This window comes from Pipistrellus kuhlii, unplaced genomic scaffold (genome assembly GCF_014108245.1).
Source record: "Pipistrellus kuhlii isolate mPipKuh1 unplaced genomic scaffold, mPipKuh1.p scaffold_m20_p_1, whole genome shotgun sequence".
NCBI lineage: Eukaryota > Metazoa > Chordata > Mammalia > Chiroptera > Vespertilionidae > Pipistrellus > Pipistrellus kuhlii.
The window spans coordinates 58,471,100-58,490,895 of record NW_023425404.1 but is presented as its reverse complement, the minus strand read 5'-3'; the positions used below and the strand labels follow the sequence as shown (position 1 = coordinate 58,490,895).

Below are 19,796 nucleotides of genomic sequence, written 5' to 3'. Positions count from 1 at the left end.
GTGGTCTGTGTGTACAGCCTTGTTGTAGTTAAGCCTTGATTGTTGTTGGCATCAATGGGAGAAATTGACCTCCAGGCCTACTGGCTATGTGTATCAGCTGTGTCTACCCCAGGAGACCTGTGCTGGAGACAGCCTTATAGGACCAGACTTGCAAAATTGCAAAAGCCTCTGTGCTCAGCTTAATGGGGCAGAGTCTCAGGGCTGGTCAGACAGTCTTGGCTTCCCATCAGCCTGCCATTGTGCGTGCACCTCCAGACCTCTGCCTTCCACGGCTCCCGAGTTTCTGCCTAACAGTCCAGATTCCCCAGGCTCACCCTGAACTAGGGTTCAGTGCAGTCGGAACTGGGGTTCAGTGTAGTCAGGAGCTTCTTACTCCCTTCCGCTAGCGGCAACCTCAGTAGTCAGTCTTCTCTGCACGCACACACCTCCACACCCCTGGCCCACCGCGTTTTCCCTGAGTCTCTGAGTCTCTGTGTGCCTTTCTCTCTACCTGACAGACCAGACTCCCCCCATGTGAGCCTGGGTCCATGGGGTTTCGCCCAGAACTGGGATTCAGGGCAGTCGGGGCTTCCTTCCCTCTACCGCCAGAGAAAGCCAGCCATCCTTCCTCTCTGCACTCAGCCATCCTTCCAGCACTCAGCCATCCTTCCTCTCTGCACAAGAGTCTCCGTTCCTCAGTCCTTTGCAGCTCCTCTGATTTTCCATGAGATTTTTTCATTTCTTCTAGTTGTAGAATTTCTACTCTGCCAGCTTTTCTGAGGTTCTGGATGATGTCCATTCTGTCTTTTAGTTGTAGTTTTGAAATTATGCAAGGCAGAAGTTTAAGTATTTACCTATGTCGCCATCTTCTATTTTGAGGTGTTTTTGTGGGGTTTTTTGTTTTGTTTTGTTTGTGTGTGTGTGTGTGTGTGTGGTTTTTTTAAAATATATTTTATTTGTTTATTTGTTTGTTTGTTTATTTATTTATTTATTTATTTACAGAGAGGAAAAGAGAGGGATAGAGAGTTAGAAACATCGATGAGAGAGAAACATCGACCAGCTGCCTCCTGCATGCCCCCTACTGGGGATGTGCCCACAACCAATGTACATGCCCTTGACTGGAATCGAACCTGGGACCCTCCAGTCTGCAGACCGACGCTCTATCCACTGAGCCAAACTGGTTTTGGCCATTTTGAGTTTATTTTTGTGTATGGTGTAAGTTGGTGGTCTAGTTTCATCTTTTTGCATGCATCTGTCCAATTTTTCCAGCACCTTTATTTAAGAGACTGTCTTGACCCTATTGTATGCTCTTGCTTCCTTTGTCAAATATATATATATATATATATATATATATATATATATATATATATATATATATTTTTTTTTTTTTTTTTTTTTTTTTTTTTGTCAAATATTAATTGAGCATAATTGCTTGGGTCAATTTCTGGGTTCTCTGTTCCATTGGTCTATGTGTCTGTTCTTGTTCCAGTACCAGGCAGTTTTGAGAAAAGTGGCTTTGTAATATTGTTTGATATCTGGTATTGTGATCCCTCCAATTTTGTTCTTTTTTTTTCTCTGGAATCCTGTAGCTATTCAGGATTTATTTTTATTCCATCCTAGAGGCCCGGTACATGAAATTCATGCACTGGGGTGGTGTCCCTAAGTCCAGCCTGCAGCCTCTCCAATCTGGGACCCTTCAGGGGATATCCAACTGCCAGCTTAGGTCTGATCTCTGGGATTGGGCCTAAATCGACTGTCAAACATCCCTCTCATAATCCAGGACTGCTGACTCCCAACTGCTCTCCTGCCTGCCTAACTGATCACCTTCTAACTGCTCCCCTGACAGCCCAATCACCCCCAACTGCCCTCCCCTGCTGACCCAGTCACCCCCAACTTCCATCCCCTTTAGGCACAGTCACCCCCAACTGTCCTTCCCTGCAGGCCTTGTCACCCCTACTTCCCCAACCACCCCACCACCAGCCATCTTTTGGTGTCCATCTCATGGCAATGTGGGGATGGCCATCTTGTGATGACATGGGGGGTGGCCATCATGTGGCTGCCATCTTGTGATGATGTGGGGATGGCCATCTTGTGACGGAATGAGACAGCCATCTTGTGATGGCGTGGGGTGGCCATCTTGTGATGATTTGGGATAGCCATCTTCTGGTGGCCATCTTGTGACGATGTAGGGGTGGCCATCTTGTGATGATGTGAGGGCATGTGGGCCACCTAGGCTTTTATTAGTTTAGATAAATTTTTGGCATTTGTTCTAGGTCTGTGAAATATGCCATTGATATTTTAACAGAGATTGTATTGAGTCTTTATATTGTTTTGGGTAGTGTGGACATTTTAATGATGTTACCTTGTGTTTGATGTTAACCACAATTTCATAGATAAGGAAACTGAAATTTAAAGAAGTTGATTATTTGCTCCAAGTCTTCTAATAACTGGAAGAGTTAGAATTAGACTCAAATTTAGCAGATGCTGAAACTACTTGCCCCAACTTTTGCCTTCTTCCAATCAGTGTGATTTTCAAGAGTGTCCTGTGAAAGGGAGACATAGTCGCTGAATGAAAATATTAGGAGAAGAGCAGGATGGGGTCACTAAGGTCGAAATTGCCTTGGGAAGGGGTATGGGTAACTGCCTGGGGCCTGCACAACAGCCAGGACCAGAAGGAAAAGGTTTACAATGGAAACAGGGCTTTAGGTTGACTCCCATCCCTGTGCCTCTACCTGACCAATGTGAAGGGAAGTTGTAGTGCTTCCAAAAGATATGGAAGCTGGAAAAGGCAATGCTGAGCAGGAGGGTGTAGAAGATCAATTCTGAAAGAAGAGACCAGAATTCAAAGGTATAAAGGAACTATGAAAGCAAAAGGTGGCTAGAAAAATTTCCCTAAAATTTAGGGGGCCAGGAGAGAAATGGTAATTCCAAACCACTCAGTTGGAATTGGGATTTGAGGGTCACTAATAGGTGTTCTCTTTGAAAACCATCCTTGCTGGAGAGAAGCCAAGAGGAGTAGATGCTCCAAGCTGTGGCCTCATAACACCATTGTCATGGTTTGCAAATCCCTTAATAGCCAGAGACTCCAATGCAGTCTGACCTGGGTTTGCTCCTTTTAGTACATTCTTTTCTTTTTGGGGGGGATAGTCATGGTTATTGCTGCAAATGGAAAAGTTGAGTAGGCATTGTGGTGTATACACTCAGACCTATGTCAGTGATGGGAAGTGCCCGTTCTCAGGGCAGCTTTGCAGATGTAGTTCTTCGTGGGTTTTGTAAATCATTGCTCATCTTTGTCTCATTTATATTCCTTTCCTGGTGCACAAGTCAGCATGTTGAATTCATTGTAACTAACTTTAGCATGTGGACTGAGAGGTTAGATTAGATTAAGCAAATGTTTTAAGTAAATTGTGTAAAATTAGCTAATAAAGAGCTGAGACCTCAGCCACTTCTTCAATATTAAGCAAGTATGTGATTAATGTTGAGCAAGATATTTTTATTTAATTCCCTGAAGAAAAAGCAGAGTTGTTTTTTTTCTTTTAAAAACATTACAATTACAGTTGACATTCAATATTGTATTAGTTTCAGGTACACAATATAGCAGTTACACATTTATATAACTTACAAAGTGATCCTCGCCTAAGTTTTGCACATACCTGACACTATGTATAGTTATTGCAATATTATTGACTATATTCCCTAAAATGAACTTTACACCCCCGTGACTGGTTTTATAATTGCCAATTTGTACTTCTTAATCCCTTCACCTTTTTCTCCCATCCTCACAATCCTGTCACATCTGACAACTAGTACAATAGTTTGTTCTCTATATCTGTGAGTTTGTTTTTGTTTTTCTTTGTTCATTTATTTTGTTTTTTAGAGTCCACATATAAATGAAATCATATGGTATTTGTCTTTCTTTGTCTGACATTTCATCTAGCATAATACCTTCTAGGTCCATTCATGTCATTACAAATGTTGTGATTCATTCTTTTTTATGGCCAAGTAATGTCCCATTGTACATATAGACACCACCTTTTCTTTATCCATTCATCGTTTGGTTGGAGCATTTAATCCATTTACATTTAAAGTAATTATTAATAGGCATGTAGTTATTGACATTTTATTAATTGTTTTTTATTGTTTTTGTAGTTCTCTTTCTATTCTCTTGCTCTCCTTTCTTATATGTTGATTACGTCTTTGTTGTGTTTGGATTTATTTTATTTACTAGGGGCCAAGTGCATGAATTCATGCACCTTGAAATGAACTGTGGGCCATGAGGCTGTGGTGGGCACAGGGGCGGGTCTTGGCCCATTCTCCATGATCCCACCTGGCCCCTACTGCCATGGCCCCTGGTCCCCTATCTGTCTACAGCCCCACTCCTGCCACTGCTGCTCCCACATGCTGATGGCGCTGACCCCACCCACACCTGCTGATGACTCGAAGCAATTGGGGCCAGCACCAGCAGCAGGTGTAAGAGGGACTGGTGCCATCAGCGGGTGCAAGCAGTGGCTGCTGCCCAATCACCCCTCAGGAGCAGTGGGAGGTGGAGAAGCCATCAGGGGCAATCAGGGCCAGCAGCCACTGCTTGCACTCACTGACAACACCTAGAGATTGGGGCCAGTGCCAGGTGCCGGCAATGGAGCCAGCGCTGGCAGCAGGTGCAAACCCAGGGCAGAACCACAGCACACCAGAGTAAAAATTTTTCAGTATCCACCAGAGGCTCACCCCAATGACAGCAACTGGCACCCTACCTTGGTCTGACATCCCCACTTACCTGTTCCACCATCTCGCCTTGGTCAACACCCACCATGTTCCACGTGCATCCCCTGGTGGTCAGCTCACATCATAGAGATCGGTTATCTGGTTGTTCCGTTGGTCAATCTATTTGCATATTAGCCTTTTATGATATAGGCTTTCTTGTAGATTTTTGGTTTGTGGTTACCATGTGCTGCATATATAGGAAGCTATGTGTATAGCAGTCTGTTTTAACTTGATGATCACTTAAGTTCAAATACATTCTAAAATCACTATCATTTTTACTCATGCCCTCTCCGTTTATATTTTTTATTTTTGCTTCTTTTGTGTGTCTTTTTGTATCTCTTAATTTACTGTTGGAATTATACATGATCTTTCTACTTTCGCCTTTTAACCTGTGTACTAGCTCTAGTGTTTTCTGATATTTGTCTAGTGTTTTCTGATATAAAGTAAAAATACTTTTCTTTACAATATTTTCTTATTCATATTTTTTCTTATTATTATTAGAGTAGTCCCTTTAACATTTCTTATAATACTGATTGGTGGTGATAAACTCCCTAAGCTTTTCTTCTTTGGGAAGCTCTTTCTCTCTCGTTTGCTGGATAGAGTAATGTTGGTTGTAGGTCCTTGCTTTTCATCAGCATATTCATTTTTCAAAGAGTCTGTGAGTTGGTGGATTTTTGAATATGTAGTATTCTTTAAATATTTTTAAGGAAAAAATTTTAAAAAGAAACCTAGCAAGAATAACACAACACCCATATTCCCATCACCTGGAATTATCTCTTCACATTTACCAAGTATTATTTAAGAGTCTTTAATTTAAAAATAATGAGGCATTATAAAATTTTAATTGTACTATTCTATACACCACCTCCCAAAGCCATTAGCTTCTTCCATTTTTCTAGTAATAATCTCCATCATGAAACTAATGAGTATCTTTCCAATCTGTATATACATATAGATAGATGTTTATATGTATGTTTACACTAAGGTGACCAGATAGCCCAGGTGTTGGCGGGACAGTCCTGATTTCTAACGATTTTTCCCACATCCCGCGGCATTTTTAAAAAGTCTCGATTTTTGGAAAGAATCTTTCCAATGTTTCCAATCTTTCCAAAAATTGGGACTTTTTAAAAATGCTCCGGGACGCAGGAAAAATTGTTAGAAATCAGGACTGTCCCGCCAACACCTGGATGATCCAGTCACCTTAGTTTACACACACATACAGGCATCTATGAGCAATACTGTTTTGTGGGTTCCATTTATAAACATACACAATGTAGCATATTGCATGCACAGACAATAGTAGGGAACATGTACTGAGTGATTGCACTGTGCCTGAAGTTGTACTATTTCCATCCTTTCAATGACTATATGTAGTAGGCTGTTGTTATCCCCAATTCCTCTAAGTCCTTGCCTCCAACATTTGTTATTGTCTTCCTTCTTCATTCTAGCCATCCTAACGAATATTAAAAAAAGTATCTATCTTGTGTTTTTTATTAGCATTTCCCTGATGACTAAAAATGTTGTCTTTTTCTCATGTGCTTATTGGTCATTTGTATGTCTTCTTTGCAATATCTATTCAAATCCTTTGCCTATTTCTTAACTGGGCAATTTGTTCTTCTGAGTTGTAAGTGTTCTTCATGTATTCTCAGTACAAGTCCTTTCTCAGATATATGATTTACAAATATTTTTTCCTATTCTTTGGATTGTTTTTCACTTTCTTGATGTCAGTTGGTGAATTTTCATATTTTTCGTATTCATGTTTTCTGAAAACTTCAGTTTTCAAAATTGTGTCCATATTGTCTGCTGAGTGGATGGATCACAAGTCAGATAGTCTTGATGTGCACATGGAGAATAAAGTAACTGCATCTAGTTTTCTGTAGATTAAACTACTCCTGCATTGGATACAAAAGCACAGACTTTCCAAAGTCATCTAGGTGAGTCCCTTAGCCAGGCAAGGTAGTTCACCTTTGATAATAGAGAAGATATACCTTGATACCTAATTAGAATTTGAACTTAATAATGAAAAGCATTGAAGTTATTCCTTATATTTCTAAACTGTTAATTAACTCAACATCATTTGGATTTTTGTTTAACCTGACCTCTTCCTATTCTTTTCTTTATTTCCTTCCTTCTTTTTTCTCCTCTTCCCTCCCCACTCGATTTTAATTTCAGATTGAAAATGGCTCAGGAATCAGTCAGCAAGTTGACATCAGAGAAGAAAGTGGAGACAAAGAAAATCAATCCTACCGCCAGTCTGGTGAGATACATTTTTCAGCATAAACTCAAGATTTTTCATTGTAACTGATGTGTGCCCAGGAGTGTGTCTGAATTTAAAGGACAAAACTCAGGGAAATGGCAGCTAGTATCCAGGTTCTCAGTTCCCACCCCAGAGTAGTGTATAGATTAAATGTATGTATACATATGCATATATATACATATATATACACATATATATGTATATACATACACATATATATTATATACATATATATACACTCATATATATGTATATATACATATACATGTACATCCTACCTAATAAAAGAGTAATATGCAAATTAACCGCCACTCCCACCAGTCACACCCACCAGCCAATCAGAGAGAGTATGCAAATTAACCCCAACCAAGATGGCTGTAGCCCACATGTGTCAAACACAAGGCCCGCAGGCCAAATCCATCCCGCCAGGCCTTGCAATGTGGCCCGCACCGCGCTGTCATCACTGCACTCCGCTGCATTTCCATCACAATGACAGTTTATGACTGTTCAGTAAACCATTCGGCCCGCAATTTAGGCTGGATTTTAGATTTTGGCCCCTTCTCTGATTGAGTTCGACACCCCTACTGTAGCCACAGAGAGCAGGAGGCTTGGGTTTCCCAGGCAATAAAGGATGCCAAGCTTCCACAGCCCTGGACAGCCTAGAACTCCACTCCAGGCTACAAAGTTTTAATTATAGAAGGTAAACAAATCCAAATAGAAATGGCGGCAGTCACAGAGCAAGCAGGGGGCTTGGCTCCGCAGGGGGCTAGGTCGCTGGGGGGTATGGTTGGCTTGCAAACCACCACAGGCCCCTCACCCAGGCCATCCCCACCCCAAGGGAATCCCCACCTTTATCAGGGATACCATTCAGCTGGCCCCCCACCCATGCACTAGGCCTCTAATAAAATAATATGAGTAATATGCAGATTGACCATCACTCCAACACACAAGATGGCTGCCCCCATGTGGTTAATGATCTTGCCCCAAGAGGGCCACCACAAGATGGCCAGCAGGGGAGAGCAGTTGGGAGGGACCAGGCCTGCAAGGGAGAGCAGTTGAGAGGGACCGGGTATGCAAGGGAGGGCAGTTGGCAGCGATCAACCCTTCAGGGGAGGGCAGTTAGAGGTGACCAGGCCGGCAGAGGAGGGAAGTTGGGGGCAAACAAGCTGGCAGGGGAGCAGTTAGACATTAATCAGGCTGGCATAGGAATGGTTAGGGGGTGGTCAGGCTGGCAGGCAGAAGCAGTTAGGGGCAATCAGGAAGGCAGGCAGGTGAGCAGTTGGGAACCAGCAGTCCTGGATTGTGAGAGGGATGTCCGACTGCCCACCGGGATTGGGTCTAAACAGGCAGTTGGACATCCCTCAAGGGGTCCGAGATTGGAGAGGGTGCAGGTTGGGCTGAGGGACACCCCCTCCCACCCAATGCATGAATTTCGTGCACTGGGCCTCATATATATACATATATGAGAGGAGGGAGTAAGGAACAAAACAACTTCATGCATTTGCCACCAAATTCAACAAAGGTCATTTTCTAATAAACCAAAATGAGTCACTTGTCATTTTATACCCTTCCACTGCCCTTCCCCCACATGCCGTGATCCCCCTCATCTCAAAGCACCTTTCTCCTAATATGTTTAAGCATTTCACTCTCATCACTTTCTTTCCCCAGTAAAGAAAGGGGCAGGCTTATCAATAGAAAAACTGAGATGCAGAAAATATACAGCCTACCTGTACCACTTCACAGATGGATAACAAAAGCCAGGATCTGAGCCTAGAAGTCCCTCCCTGTCCTAGAAACCAGCAGTCTGGTCCGGCTTCCTACTGTGGGGGCAAGTTGTCCCCCAAGGTCATGTTTCCAGGGTGGATCACAATGAATCTCCACCTGTTTGTCACAGACAATAGTTGGAATAGCTAAATGGGTATGAACTCAAGGTGTCAGGGTTCAAATCCTATCTCAGCCACTTACTAGTTGTAAAACCTAAGTGAAGTTCTTTTTTTTTTTCTTCCTCTTTTGTGAAAAGAGGGAAATAATATTATCTTTGCGTTAGGGTTATTTTGAGGAAGGTAGAAAGAGACATGTAAAGTGCTTAGCACATAATAAGAGCTCAGTAAGTGTTAGTTATTTTCCTTGTTATGAATTTTGGCAACATAGGTTGGCACTGCAATGGGGAACAGCAGTGAGTGGAAAGTAGGAGTATCACTCTCCTCACTTTGATTTTCAGACCCTCCCTTCCCTGTGCCCTGACCTCCTACAGCTACTTGGTATAATCCTTTTGTGTCACAAGTACTTTTTGCCAGCTGCTTCAACTGCTGTGACAACCCAAGTGGAAGATAAGTTATAAAGTGAGATTATTTCTGTTGATTGACTGTGGTGTCTCTCATAACCCCATCAGCAGCTAAATGAAATGTTGAGTGAAGTTCATGAGTGAGAAATAGAGACGCCAGAGCCACACAGCTTAGCCAGCAAAGGCAGTGGTTAGTGCACAGAGCCCCTATCTGAGCCAACATATCCTCCATGCCCATTGACACTCTGTTCATTACACTCACTTGTAGGGTTTCAGTGACAGTGGGCTCAACCCTGATTTTGACATTCTGTCTTCATCGGCCTCTTCCCCTTCCCCCAGGCCTCTTATTTGGATTTCTGTCCTAACTTTTATAGCCAAACTCATATCCAGTGGCAAAGAGAATGGACATAGCTCAACAGACCAGTAATTTCCAACCAGTGTACCACAAGAATTTTTAAAACATACAATACCTGACTGTTTACTCAGAGGTGCTGACCTTGTTTCCTTTAGATTGCAAGATTTTAAAAAATGACAACAGCCAACACAACAATAGCCATCCAGTGTGAATGAATCAAAATTATACCCTTTTTTGTTGTTGTTGTTGTTGTCGTCAGGTTGGCAAAAAAGATAATATATTTTTTGGTGTGCTGAAGAATTTTAGTAATTAATTTATGTATGCCATGAGATGAAAAGGGCTGAAAATATCTGCTTTAGACAAAAGAGACTCAGTGCTATTCTTTTGTAGGTGACCTCCACTATGAGCAAGCTCCAAATTGTGATCCTCAACTTGTTAGGGTTGTTTGTTTTGTTGTTTATTTTGGTAGAAATTACAGAAGAGCTTGAAAACTGATTCCTGGTTTAATTTTATAAGACAGGGATAGGATCTAAACTAGGGATGGCTGTTTAAAGTCATCAACATTTACATCTAGACCAATATAATAATTCATTGTAACATCGTATCCCCTGATCACAAGCAGCTGAGGATCCATTCTCAAAGGGCTTCTCTCTGCCTCTGCTCTTCCCAAAGGAATGTACTTCTCCTGTTTCTCCTTTAGCCTTCTATTCTCCCACCCCTAAAAGCAGACACACCCATCACTGTGCTTATTATATTTACTTCTCTAAAGCCCTAGACACAGTGAGGGCCTGTGTTTCTGTTTTGTGTTCTTGTTTGTGTTTGCATCCTGCCAGCAGACTTCTTTCCCATGAGAAATTTGTCCCTGGGAGGGAAGCTCGGGGAAAACAGAGCAGAACATCTACGGTGAACGAGAGCTCCTGCCATTCTGTGTAGACCTCATCTGATCATCTTCCAGTTTGACTTTTCGTATTTAGATCCCCTAAAAACTATTTCTTGAGCATTCCATAATTACATTAGTGGGCCATGGTTAGGGATGGAAGGACCCATTGAGTAACACTACAAAACTAGGACTTTTGTCACAGAACAACAACCTGGAATACTAATGGTCAGTGTTTCAGATGGATATACTTGGTTTACTAGTTGGTTATTATTATGTTGGTTTGTTGGAGAGTAAGGGTGATAGGTTGGCAGGGGCTGGTAACTGAAACATTCTAGGGAATGTAGTACAACTCTAGAATTCTAGACCAAAATTTTAGAAACTTATCAAAATTTGGGGAAGTTGAAAAATTAGAAAAGGAATGATAATAAACTTGTTGTTTTTTTTCTTAAACAACAGAAAGAAAGACTACGTCAAAAGGAAGCTAGTGTGACCACCAACTAAAAAAGAGACACTGAAGGTGACAGCAAGACTGAGTACCTTGCTTATCCTTTGCAACACCAGCGCTGCAGGAAGTTATTGAAAGACATGTTACTAAATATTGCTTTTGCTTATGGCTTTATGAGATCATCTGCAGTGAGAACTCGTGCCTTCCCAAACAAGTCCCTGGTTAAGCCACAGAACCAATGACAAGCTGTGTAAGGGAACATTGCAGGAGTATTTGATGATTGTTTCTGCAAAGGTCCAAAGTCAACTTTGTTATAAGATTAGAAGAAATCCCCAAGATTTTCCAAAAATTTTTAAAAGCAAAGATTTTAGGCTTTCTGACCCACTCTTGATATATGTAAATTTGTGACCAAAGAAGAGAGGGATCAGACGACAGTTGCCTTGAGAGAGTTCAAGTCTTTACACACTGCTGATTTGACTATTGACCTTCATTTTGATCCCATTGCATCAAGATCCTAAAGTCTCTTTCTCGCCAAAAATGTTGACATTTGCCCAAACTATTTTTAAAGAGGTCCAAGACTATGTATTTCTAAGAGGAGAGAAATGGTTATCTTATTGTTATTCATGTTATGGTAAGGAGCGGAAATGGGGTTATACATGGTGGAGAAGGGATTAAATAACAATAAACTTCATAAACCTGGAGAACACATTATGATACAGGGAGTTGACATCAGCCATTAAGCAATTAATTGTGGTATCCTGGACCAGCAGGAAGTCTCCATCCCAAATTCTGGAAGAAACAGTGATACTTGAGCAGGGAGACACTTGGGGTCAAAGCAGTTGCTTGGACAAGTGACCCAGTAACAGAGCACATTTCACATTTCAGAACATTCGTGAATGGGCAATGTCTTGTTGATGTGCACCTGAACTCTACATCTCGTTCTCAGACTGTGTGCAATCAGATCTTTCCCACCAACCCCAGGAGGCAGTTTCCAGACAGGACTGCAAATGTTACTTGGACCTTTGTTCTGACCTTGACCCTTGATGGACTGGCATGTGACAGAGGTCTTTGGTGTCTGAAAAATTAACTTCAGAAAAGTTCTTTACATGCAAATGCAAAGAAGGTTTTCACACTAATGGAACGTCATGTACAGCTTTTTTGGACCCTGGGAGCCGACATGACCACTGCCCCTTGAGTCACAAGAGAGAGGAATCTACCTTGTGAGTAGAGAAAAGAGGGGACTGAGGGTGAATTGATAATAGGATCAAAGACTATCAGGTTTGGGCCTTGAAGGGAGAGAGGTGAAAGCTTTCTCCTCCAAATGGTGGAGCAACAACCTTAAAACCCTTCCCAATCCAGCTGTGGTGTGGATTGTCCCATGATCTTCCCAGAACCTCTCAACTTCCAGGTGGCTGAATGTTTACCCGGGACATGCCTGCCAGGTATCAACCCCCTCAGGGACCCATAATACAATAGATCCAGCTTATTGAAGTGGCACCAGATCCTACTATAATGCCTGTCTTGGGAATCAAGAATGCACAGTCAGGATCCAATCAAGTCTCTGAAGCCATATTCATGCAGGTGCTAACCACCTTTTCAAAAGAAAGGAATATGGTAGCATAGTTGGGTGGTTGTGTTTTCCAGTTCAAAAAAAAAGGATGAGAAAGCAAAATAGGAAAGCTGGTAAGAAACTTACATAACTAAAAGAAGTTACTTGTGAGCAAGAAGCTTTTTAGACTAGACTGTTTTCTTATATTGTTTCTTCTTTCTCACTGAACTGTGAAGAAAACCTAAGGAAATCAATTGAAAACAAATTCCGCTTACAGCCATCCTGGACTCTGTGACATGCCTTTTGGTATTATCATAAAAAAAAAAAAAAAAAGTGCCTGTTTTGCCTATACCTTGAGAATCAACTTTGAGTTCAGTAAGCCCCACATATGTTTGGATCCAGGTGTGTCCTTAGAGACCCGATGGGAGACAGCTGCCAGTGGCCTTCAGTGGAGTCACCATCATCCACTTTAAGTCTTGAAGTGTGGTCTCCTATGAAAATCACTGAAGATAAGCAGGACTGTCACTTTGGCCACATAACCCAGCAGGGACATGCTCTCAGGGAATCATTGGGGAGGAATAACGAGTGGGAACATTTAATTTGAAAGTTAGACCAATGCAGCTTGAGGTGGGTTTTATCCTCAAGAATAGACTAGAAATTGGCGGTAAAATACCTCTTTCTAAAGAGCAAAGTTTGCCTGCCGATGTTGGGGAGACAGTGATTTTGTAAGATTAGTAAAAGGCAATATGTTAGTATATTAAGACACCAGGGCAGTATCGCCATCATTTTCACCCAGTTTGAATGCCGTGGTGTGTATCCGGATACCCCCTCCTCAATCCACACACATGCTACACTGTTGACATCACCTTTATTTCTAACTTAAGTTGATCATCAGTCAAGGTTCACAAGAGTTGTTCAAGGTAGGCCATCTAAAACAGCCTGCAGGCCTTAAAATGATCCCTCTAAAATGCAGTTGAGATTGTGTTTACACACACCAGGTGTCTCTGAACTTCTCCTGGAGAGGAAATAGTTGGGGTACCACTAGAGCTTGAGCATTTCAGGCAAGCAGGACTTAAGTGGCTATTCTAAGCACAGCCCTCCCCAAACAAGCGGGAGAGTGGCCGGTACTGCTATTCTGCTTAACCAGACACTCACATCGGTTAAGTCAGACTCTGGGAAATCTTAGCTTGAGAACATCATCTTCTCTTCTAGCCAAGATTCATTACATCAGGGCACAGTTGATAGCAGTTCACATTCTTGCATGAGGAACTGGCATCATCCCTCCAGCACACAAGTATATCATATATTAAACCAGAGCATGATGTAACTATCTTAGGTAAAAACAAACAAACAAACAAAACTCAGGCCTGTGAGGTGTCAAAAATCAGGTTAGAAGGAGGTGTGCACTATGGCTTTTAACCCAAGAAGAGGCAGCTTACCGGGGGAGAAAAAAGGGAAGAGTCTGGTGAAGCAGAAATTGATGATGGTGACTCCCCCACCATCACAGGTGATGGACCTGCTGCCCATCTGTTGCCTTTTGAATATCTGAATTGATGTCCGTGATGTCTCTTCAAATGCTTGCTGCAACTACCTAGGAATTATGGAGGAAGAATTTCCAAAACCTGAGAAGTAGGATAAGGAAACCTGGTGGTGCTATTACATCTGGAAATGTTGTAGCCTAAACAAATTGGCAATGTGGTTGAGGAATTGAATGTCAGATTGGATGCTGGTCTCTGACCTCCTGTTCTCCAAGTAGGGACAGTAGAAGCTGCATATCTGCTGAACCTCCCTTTAGCACCCCTTTGTCCATAAGCACCATGAGGAAAGGTGTTTTCTGAGTGGAAAAACTCGTATGCTGCTGGTGGAGCAACTGGAGAAACTGAAGAAAGGAAAGGAATTTTTGGTGGCATTGGAAATCTCCCCACAGATAGTCGTCAGTATGGTTCTTCCATGGGCCTGGATATATTAATAGCAGAAGGGATGTCAGTGCATTGTGCATGTCTCTCCATAGATTGCACTCCTTGCAATGGGGGAGTTTTCATTTCAATTATTCTTGCTTTCTTGAGTGTTTTCTCATTTCTATTTCTCCTTCCTTGCCTGCTGTCATTCATGCAGATCACTGCCTGCAACATCCCAGCAGTCAGCGTCTAGTCAGTGTGTGAGAGGGAATTGGCAAAACCACAGTCTCTTTCCCAATAGCCAGGCTTTAACTTTGGCAAGGGAACCTCTTTACTCCTTGATCTAATAAGTTGATCTATTTTGACACTCTCCCTTCCCCCAAACAAAGATAAAACCAATTTAGGGCCTTTTGTGTCAAGAAGAGAGAGAAAAAAGAAAGAAGAAAAAAAGTTTTTTCCCAAAAATATCAAATATACAACGTTATAAAGTAGTTTAACCTGTTAACCGAGCGGGACCTATAAATACGTCAAATGTAAACAATATTGGGAACGGGTAGGACGTATGAATACATCCTTGAAGTATATGTTGCGCCCTGAGAGGGACGGTATATATTTTTTGTAATCTTTATAATTCTTTGTAAAATTTATAATTTTTTAATTCGATGTTTCCATTTTTTTGTTGGTATTCTTTTCTATTTGTTTGTAATTTTGTATTTTCCTTTGTGCTTTATATATAAATAGACAAAAAATATATTTCATTTATTTTAATTAAGTATAAATAAAAATAATAATAATACAAAATTACGTCCACTGGGCATGACATACTGACACGTCCTAGTGAAAGAGTATGCACCCGTTGTACGTTGCGTAATTAAAAAGGGAACTCCCCGGTTAACAGGTTAAGTTGTCTTTAGGAATCACTAGGAAGAACTGCTGGATTTGAATTTTATTTTTATTTGATCCTGCCTGTTCTAATCAGGAATAAAAAATCACAAATGAAATAAACAAAATGCCAAGAAATAGAAGGGAAAATAAAAAGCATCAGCAGATTTGGCAATCTACAAATTAATTTATTGATTTCTGAATTATATAAAAATGAACATACTGTAAAATTCAGTTAATTTTTGGAAAAGCCATGTAGAAGGAGAAGTGGCATGGTGTAGTCGAAATGCTAGACCATTCAAGTTTCCTTACTCTGGATTTTCTTAAGAGCAGTTTATAAATGCATGGAACATCCAGAAGGCCATGACTATCACATTTCACATATTACATATTGTACCTGCAGGAACAATACCACTGAAGAGAGTGGATTCAATAAAGTCATGACCTTTCATTCATGTCAGCTACTTTGTCATCATAAAAAAATCTGCAGCATAAGAGAAACAAGTTTGTGTGGCCAACCTAATAATATTTAGCAGGAATTGAAAAGTAGGAATCACTTTTAGCCCCTCCAAAGTGCAAATAACTTGGACATATGTCCATTTTCCAGCTGTACAGAGTAACAATCCAGGTGCTTGGAACCTTCTCTGTAATTGGGGCAGAAGTCACTTAAAGAAAAGCACCTTCAGAAACAGGCCTAGGCATATCTGGCTCCCTTAGGCTCACATATCAGTATGTATCAATACAACTACGTTAGCAATTAAACCCAGGCAAGACTAGGCTCCATAACAGCTGTATGGGACTGAGCGGCCCATTTTGTGTCATTTCTGTATACCCACCAGTTGTTGACACCTTGTTAGAAGCATTGAATGTTAGTTTCACAATTCTTCATCTCCTTCCCAAGGAATGGGCATTCTAACAAACCCTCCTCCAGATCAATGCTTTGCTGGGCAGTAGTGAATTTAAGATAGTTTTAATGTGTCCAACTTGAAGCCTATTGTATGGTTGACAACTTACTTGAAAGCATAATGATATTAAAATGGCAGCTACCTCACTCTGTCTCTTAAGTCCCTGGGAGATTTCTACCAGTGCAGAGATTAGGGAAGCAAATCAAGCCTCATTCAGTAGGTTTGCTGTCCTCAGATAGAACATATTGGACTCATTTCCCCTCTATCTCCAGCCCCTCTCCCAGGCAGCCTGGTGAATGTAACATAGAGGACCCTTTCCCTCTCATCCTTCCTTTCTCTGGTATGATGATTCACTTCAATCAGCAGCTCAAATGAACCCCAGACTTTATTGCATATTACCGGATTTTCCAGCGTATAAGACGACCCCCTAATTTTACAGTTAAAACATAGGTTTAGGTCTATATTTGCTGTATAGGACTACCCCCTACTTCCGAGGCAACACCAGTTCTTTTTTTAATTAAATTTTTAATGAATGACATTTTTTGAACATACCGTAATATACCGTACATTGATACAATAAATGGAAGGTCTCTTCACAAATAGCAATGCCATGAAGTTGACCGAGAAACAAGAAATCCAAAGAGAACATTAACAATGATGGCATATCCAGATGATTTTCGGGATCGAGTTGGAAAATTCGTTTAGCGGCATATCAAGACTTTTTCGGGATATACTCGGCGTATAAGACGACCCCCGATTTTCGATTGACTTTTTTTCGGTTCAAACGTCGTTTTATACGCCGGAAAATACGGTATATCTATGAAGTCGTTGTTCATGAATTTCTTCTCTATGATCTGGGGACGACTGACTTAATCTCAATTTTTATATGGAAGTAGTAGCTAAAGCCATTCATTTATTCTTCTACGTTCCATCTTTGTTTATATAATTTTGTTTGTTTTTTGATTTTTCCTTAATACCAAGAACCTCCAGTCTGCCTCTTTTTCTAAAAGCTGATCCAGATACTTACTTCTTATGGGCTTGTAAAAAAAATGTTTTATGTGAAATTCTATAGCATCCGACTTAACAAAATTGTAGAAATTCACCTCCAAAGAATTTGGCATTCTTCCCCATGGAGTAAACTACCAGACCTAGGCTGTTTTGTAGGCTGAGCATTTCCTTAAATTCTGTACAGACACCAAGGCACCAAGGGGCTCTTTGTCTTTTAAACTATAAAAATGTCTAAGAAGATAGTGAATAACTCTTCCTCATATATAGTGTGAGTTGCCAATGCATTATGCTTAGCAATGAAGAAGTCAAGTGTTTTTAGGTGTGCATTCATGGTGGCTTGTCAACATCTCTGGCAAAGTTGTACCTACTTTGCTTTCTTGTTCTCTTTCAGGGCTTTCTTCCATTCTTGTCTCATGGAACAACTGTAATTTTATTTACCAATATGTCTGCTTCCCAAATGAAAGTTATTCCCATAGAGCTCCGAGTGTACAGGGAAATTACTCTCTCCTTCCCCATGACATGGATGGTCAATGTGTTCACAAATGAACTCTCTGAGAACTCTTGGGATGAACTTTGAACTCCAGGTCTCTTTCTATGAGATATATAAAAACGGGTGTATAGCATACAAAAAATAATGTACTACTCTTTCCAATAATAGACTAAAAACATATTCAAAATCTTTGCATTTTAAATAGGTTTAAGTAAACTAACTAGCTAACTTTTTTTCCTTGCTCCTTGGCAATTGGTCCCTAGCTATAGTCTTATTTCTTTGCATCTGACCACCAAGTCATAAAGAAGGTTGTCTCAGTCCCACTGAGATTCCACTCTGTGTAATCCTCCAAAAACATCCATTTCCTTTGGAAACAAATCCATGGGGGAGGGGGAAGTCTAGCAACAATTCTCCTGTCTGCTCAGTGTGACACTCCCAGGATTTTTTAGTCTACCAGAGGACTAGGACTATTCCACGTAATTACTTTTATAATTCCGCAGTTCTTCAGTTTCTCAAAACACAAATAATATGACTCTACTGTCAGTCAAATATGTAATCTTCAAAGGATATGAGCATTTTAAAAAGGATTTCTCTTTAAAGAAACAATCTGAGATAATTCTAAAAAAGGCAGAAACTTTTAAAATGAAAACTGGAAAAATTTTAAGACTCCTTAGACAAAACATGTCTTTGATTCATTATCATCTTTTCTCTCATTGAGTTTTAATTTAGACTACTGTGGGGAGCAGTGTGCCCCTAGAGTTTGATTTAGGGAATCGTGCTTTGGCCTGGAAAATCAGCGCTGGCCTGCACACCCAGACCTAAGTGAAGTCAGTCAGCATCCTAATAGGAATCAGGCCTAACAGAAATGTAAATTATCTCAAGTCCTTAAATGTTTGATTTTCTTAGCAACACCCTTTCTTAAAATGGACACTGCTTTCTTCAAATGCATTGGATCCATGCAGTCATGTGTGTTCATTCTACCTTGTGAGATTGCAGGCCATGGGCTGATGGAGAAGAGGTGACAGGGAAGAAGGAAACTTTGAACAAGGCCAGGGTGCGCTGTTTGGCTGATCACTGCATTGTCAGAGAGCTGGTCATTTTCACGATGGTTGTACCAATGGCCACTTAGGGAATTTGTATTAGGCAAATGGGAGTCCCCAGTGTCTCATACTGTCAGTACCCCAAGGAAACTGACATTTCCTGCTGAAATTATGTCATTCAATTTCAGAGTCATTGCCAAGGGGTTGGTGGTCCAGGGATCTTTCTCTTTTCTCTGAGCCTGTCCAAAAGTCATTTTGGCATCTAGCTTCATTTCTGTTTTCTCCTTTCAATACATGCTGTGGCCTCCCCTTCCTTCACTCCCACAGCTAATTTTTTTCTCACTCTACAGTTTCTCTGGGACCCAGCTCTTTTACCCCTTTGCCTCACAGACAGCCCAGTGTCTCCCTGAGCCCTCACTCCCTCCTCTCACACCCAGTGCTCTGCCTCCCAGGCCTTTGGACAGGGCGCTCCTCTGTCACCAAGTGAGACACACTACTATTACTGCCTCTTGTTAATGTCAGCATCACCTCATCACTTAGGCAAAGAGGGAAAAATCCATAAAAAGGATGGAAAATACATTTCTTTTTCATTTTATTCTATTTTATTTTAAGAAAGTTAGGGGGAGGATTGTTCTCCTCAACTTCTCATAGATTTTACTTTAAAACTGTCTAACTGGGACCATTCTTTTGATAAATTACAAATCAGTCCAGCCATGCTGCCTATGACTGAATTTTTGAAGCTCAAATAACTTTTCAGTGCTATTGGACAAATTGACTTCAGTTTTGTACAGACATTTTGAATCATGGGCTTTTTATTGCCACTCCATTCTTACTACTCACAATTCAAACATCTTCATACATCTGGATCAGACGTTGACAATTTGTGGTGGATTTCAGATCAACAGTAACTGTGACACTCTTGAAAGGGCATAAAGAGAAAGTATAAGAATGTCTCAGGTAGTCAAATGTTTGACTTGCAAGTGTATTAGACCAATCTGTAGAAGTCATCTTAAAGGATTTTAAGCAATAATGAAGGCATCTTGAGAAGTGAGGTGGCACTTTA

At 41.0% G+C, this 19,796-nt stretch overlaps 1 protein-coding gene across 2 annotated transcripts in view; it reads left to right on the top strand.

Moving 5' to 3' along the window:
* Positions 1-13,856, top strand: part of FMN1 (formin 1) — a 373,318-nt gene extending 359,462 nt beyond the window's left edge. For both annotated transcript variants that reach the window (XM_036446920.2, XM_036446936.2), the window contains 2 exons: positions 6,913-6,997; positions 10,973-13,856. In XM_036446920.2, the coding sequence (XP_036302813.1) occupies positions 6,913-6,997; positions 10,973-11,017 (130 nt within the window). In that variant the 3' untranslated portion in view covers positions 11,018-13,856. The remainder of the gene's footprint in view (positions 1-6,912; positions 6,998-10,972) is intronic.
* Positions 13,857-19,796: the final 5,940 nt, after the last annotated feature.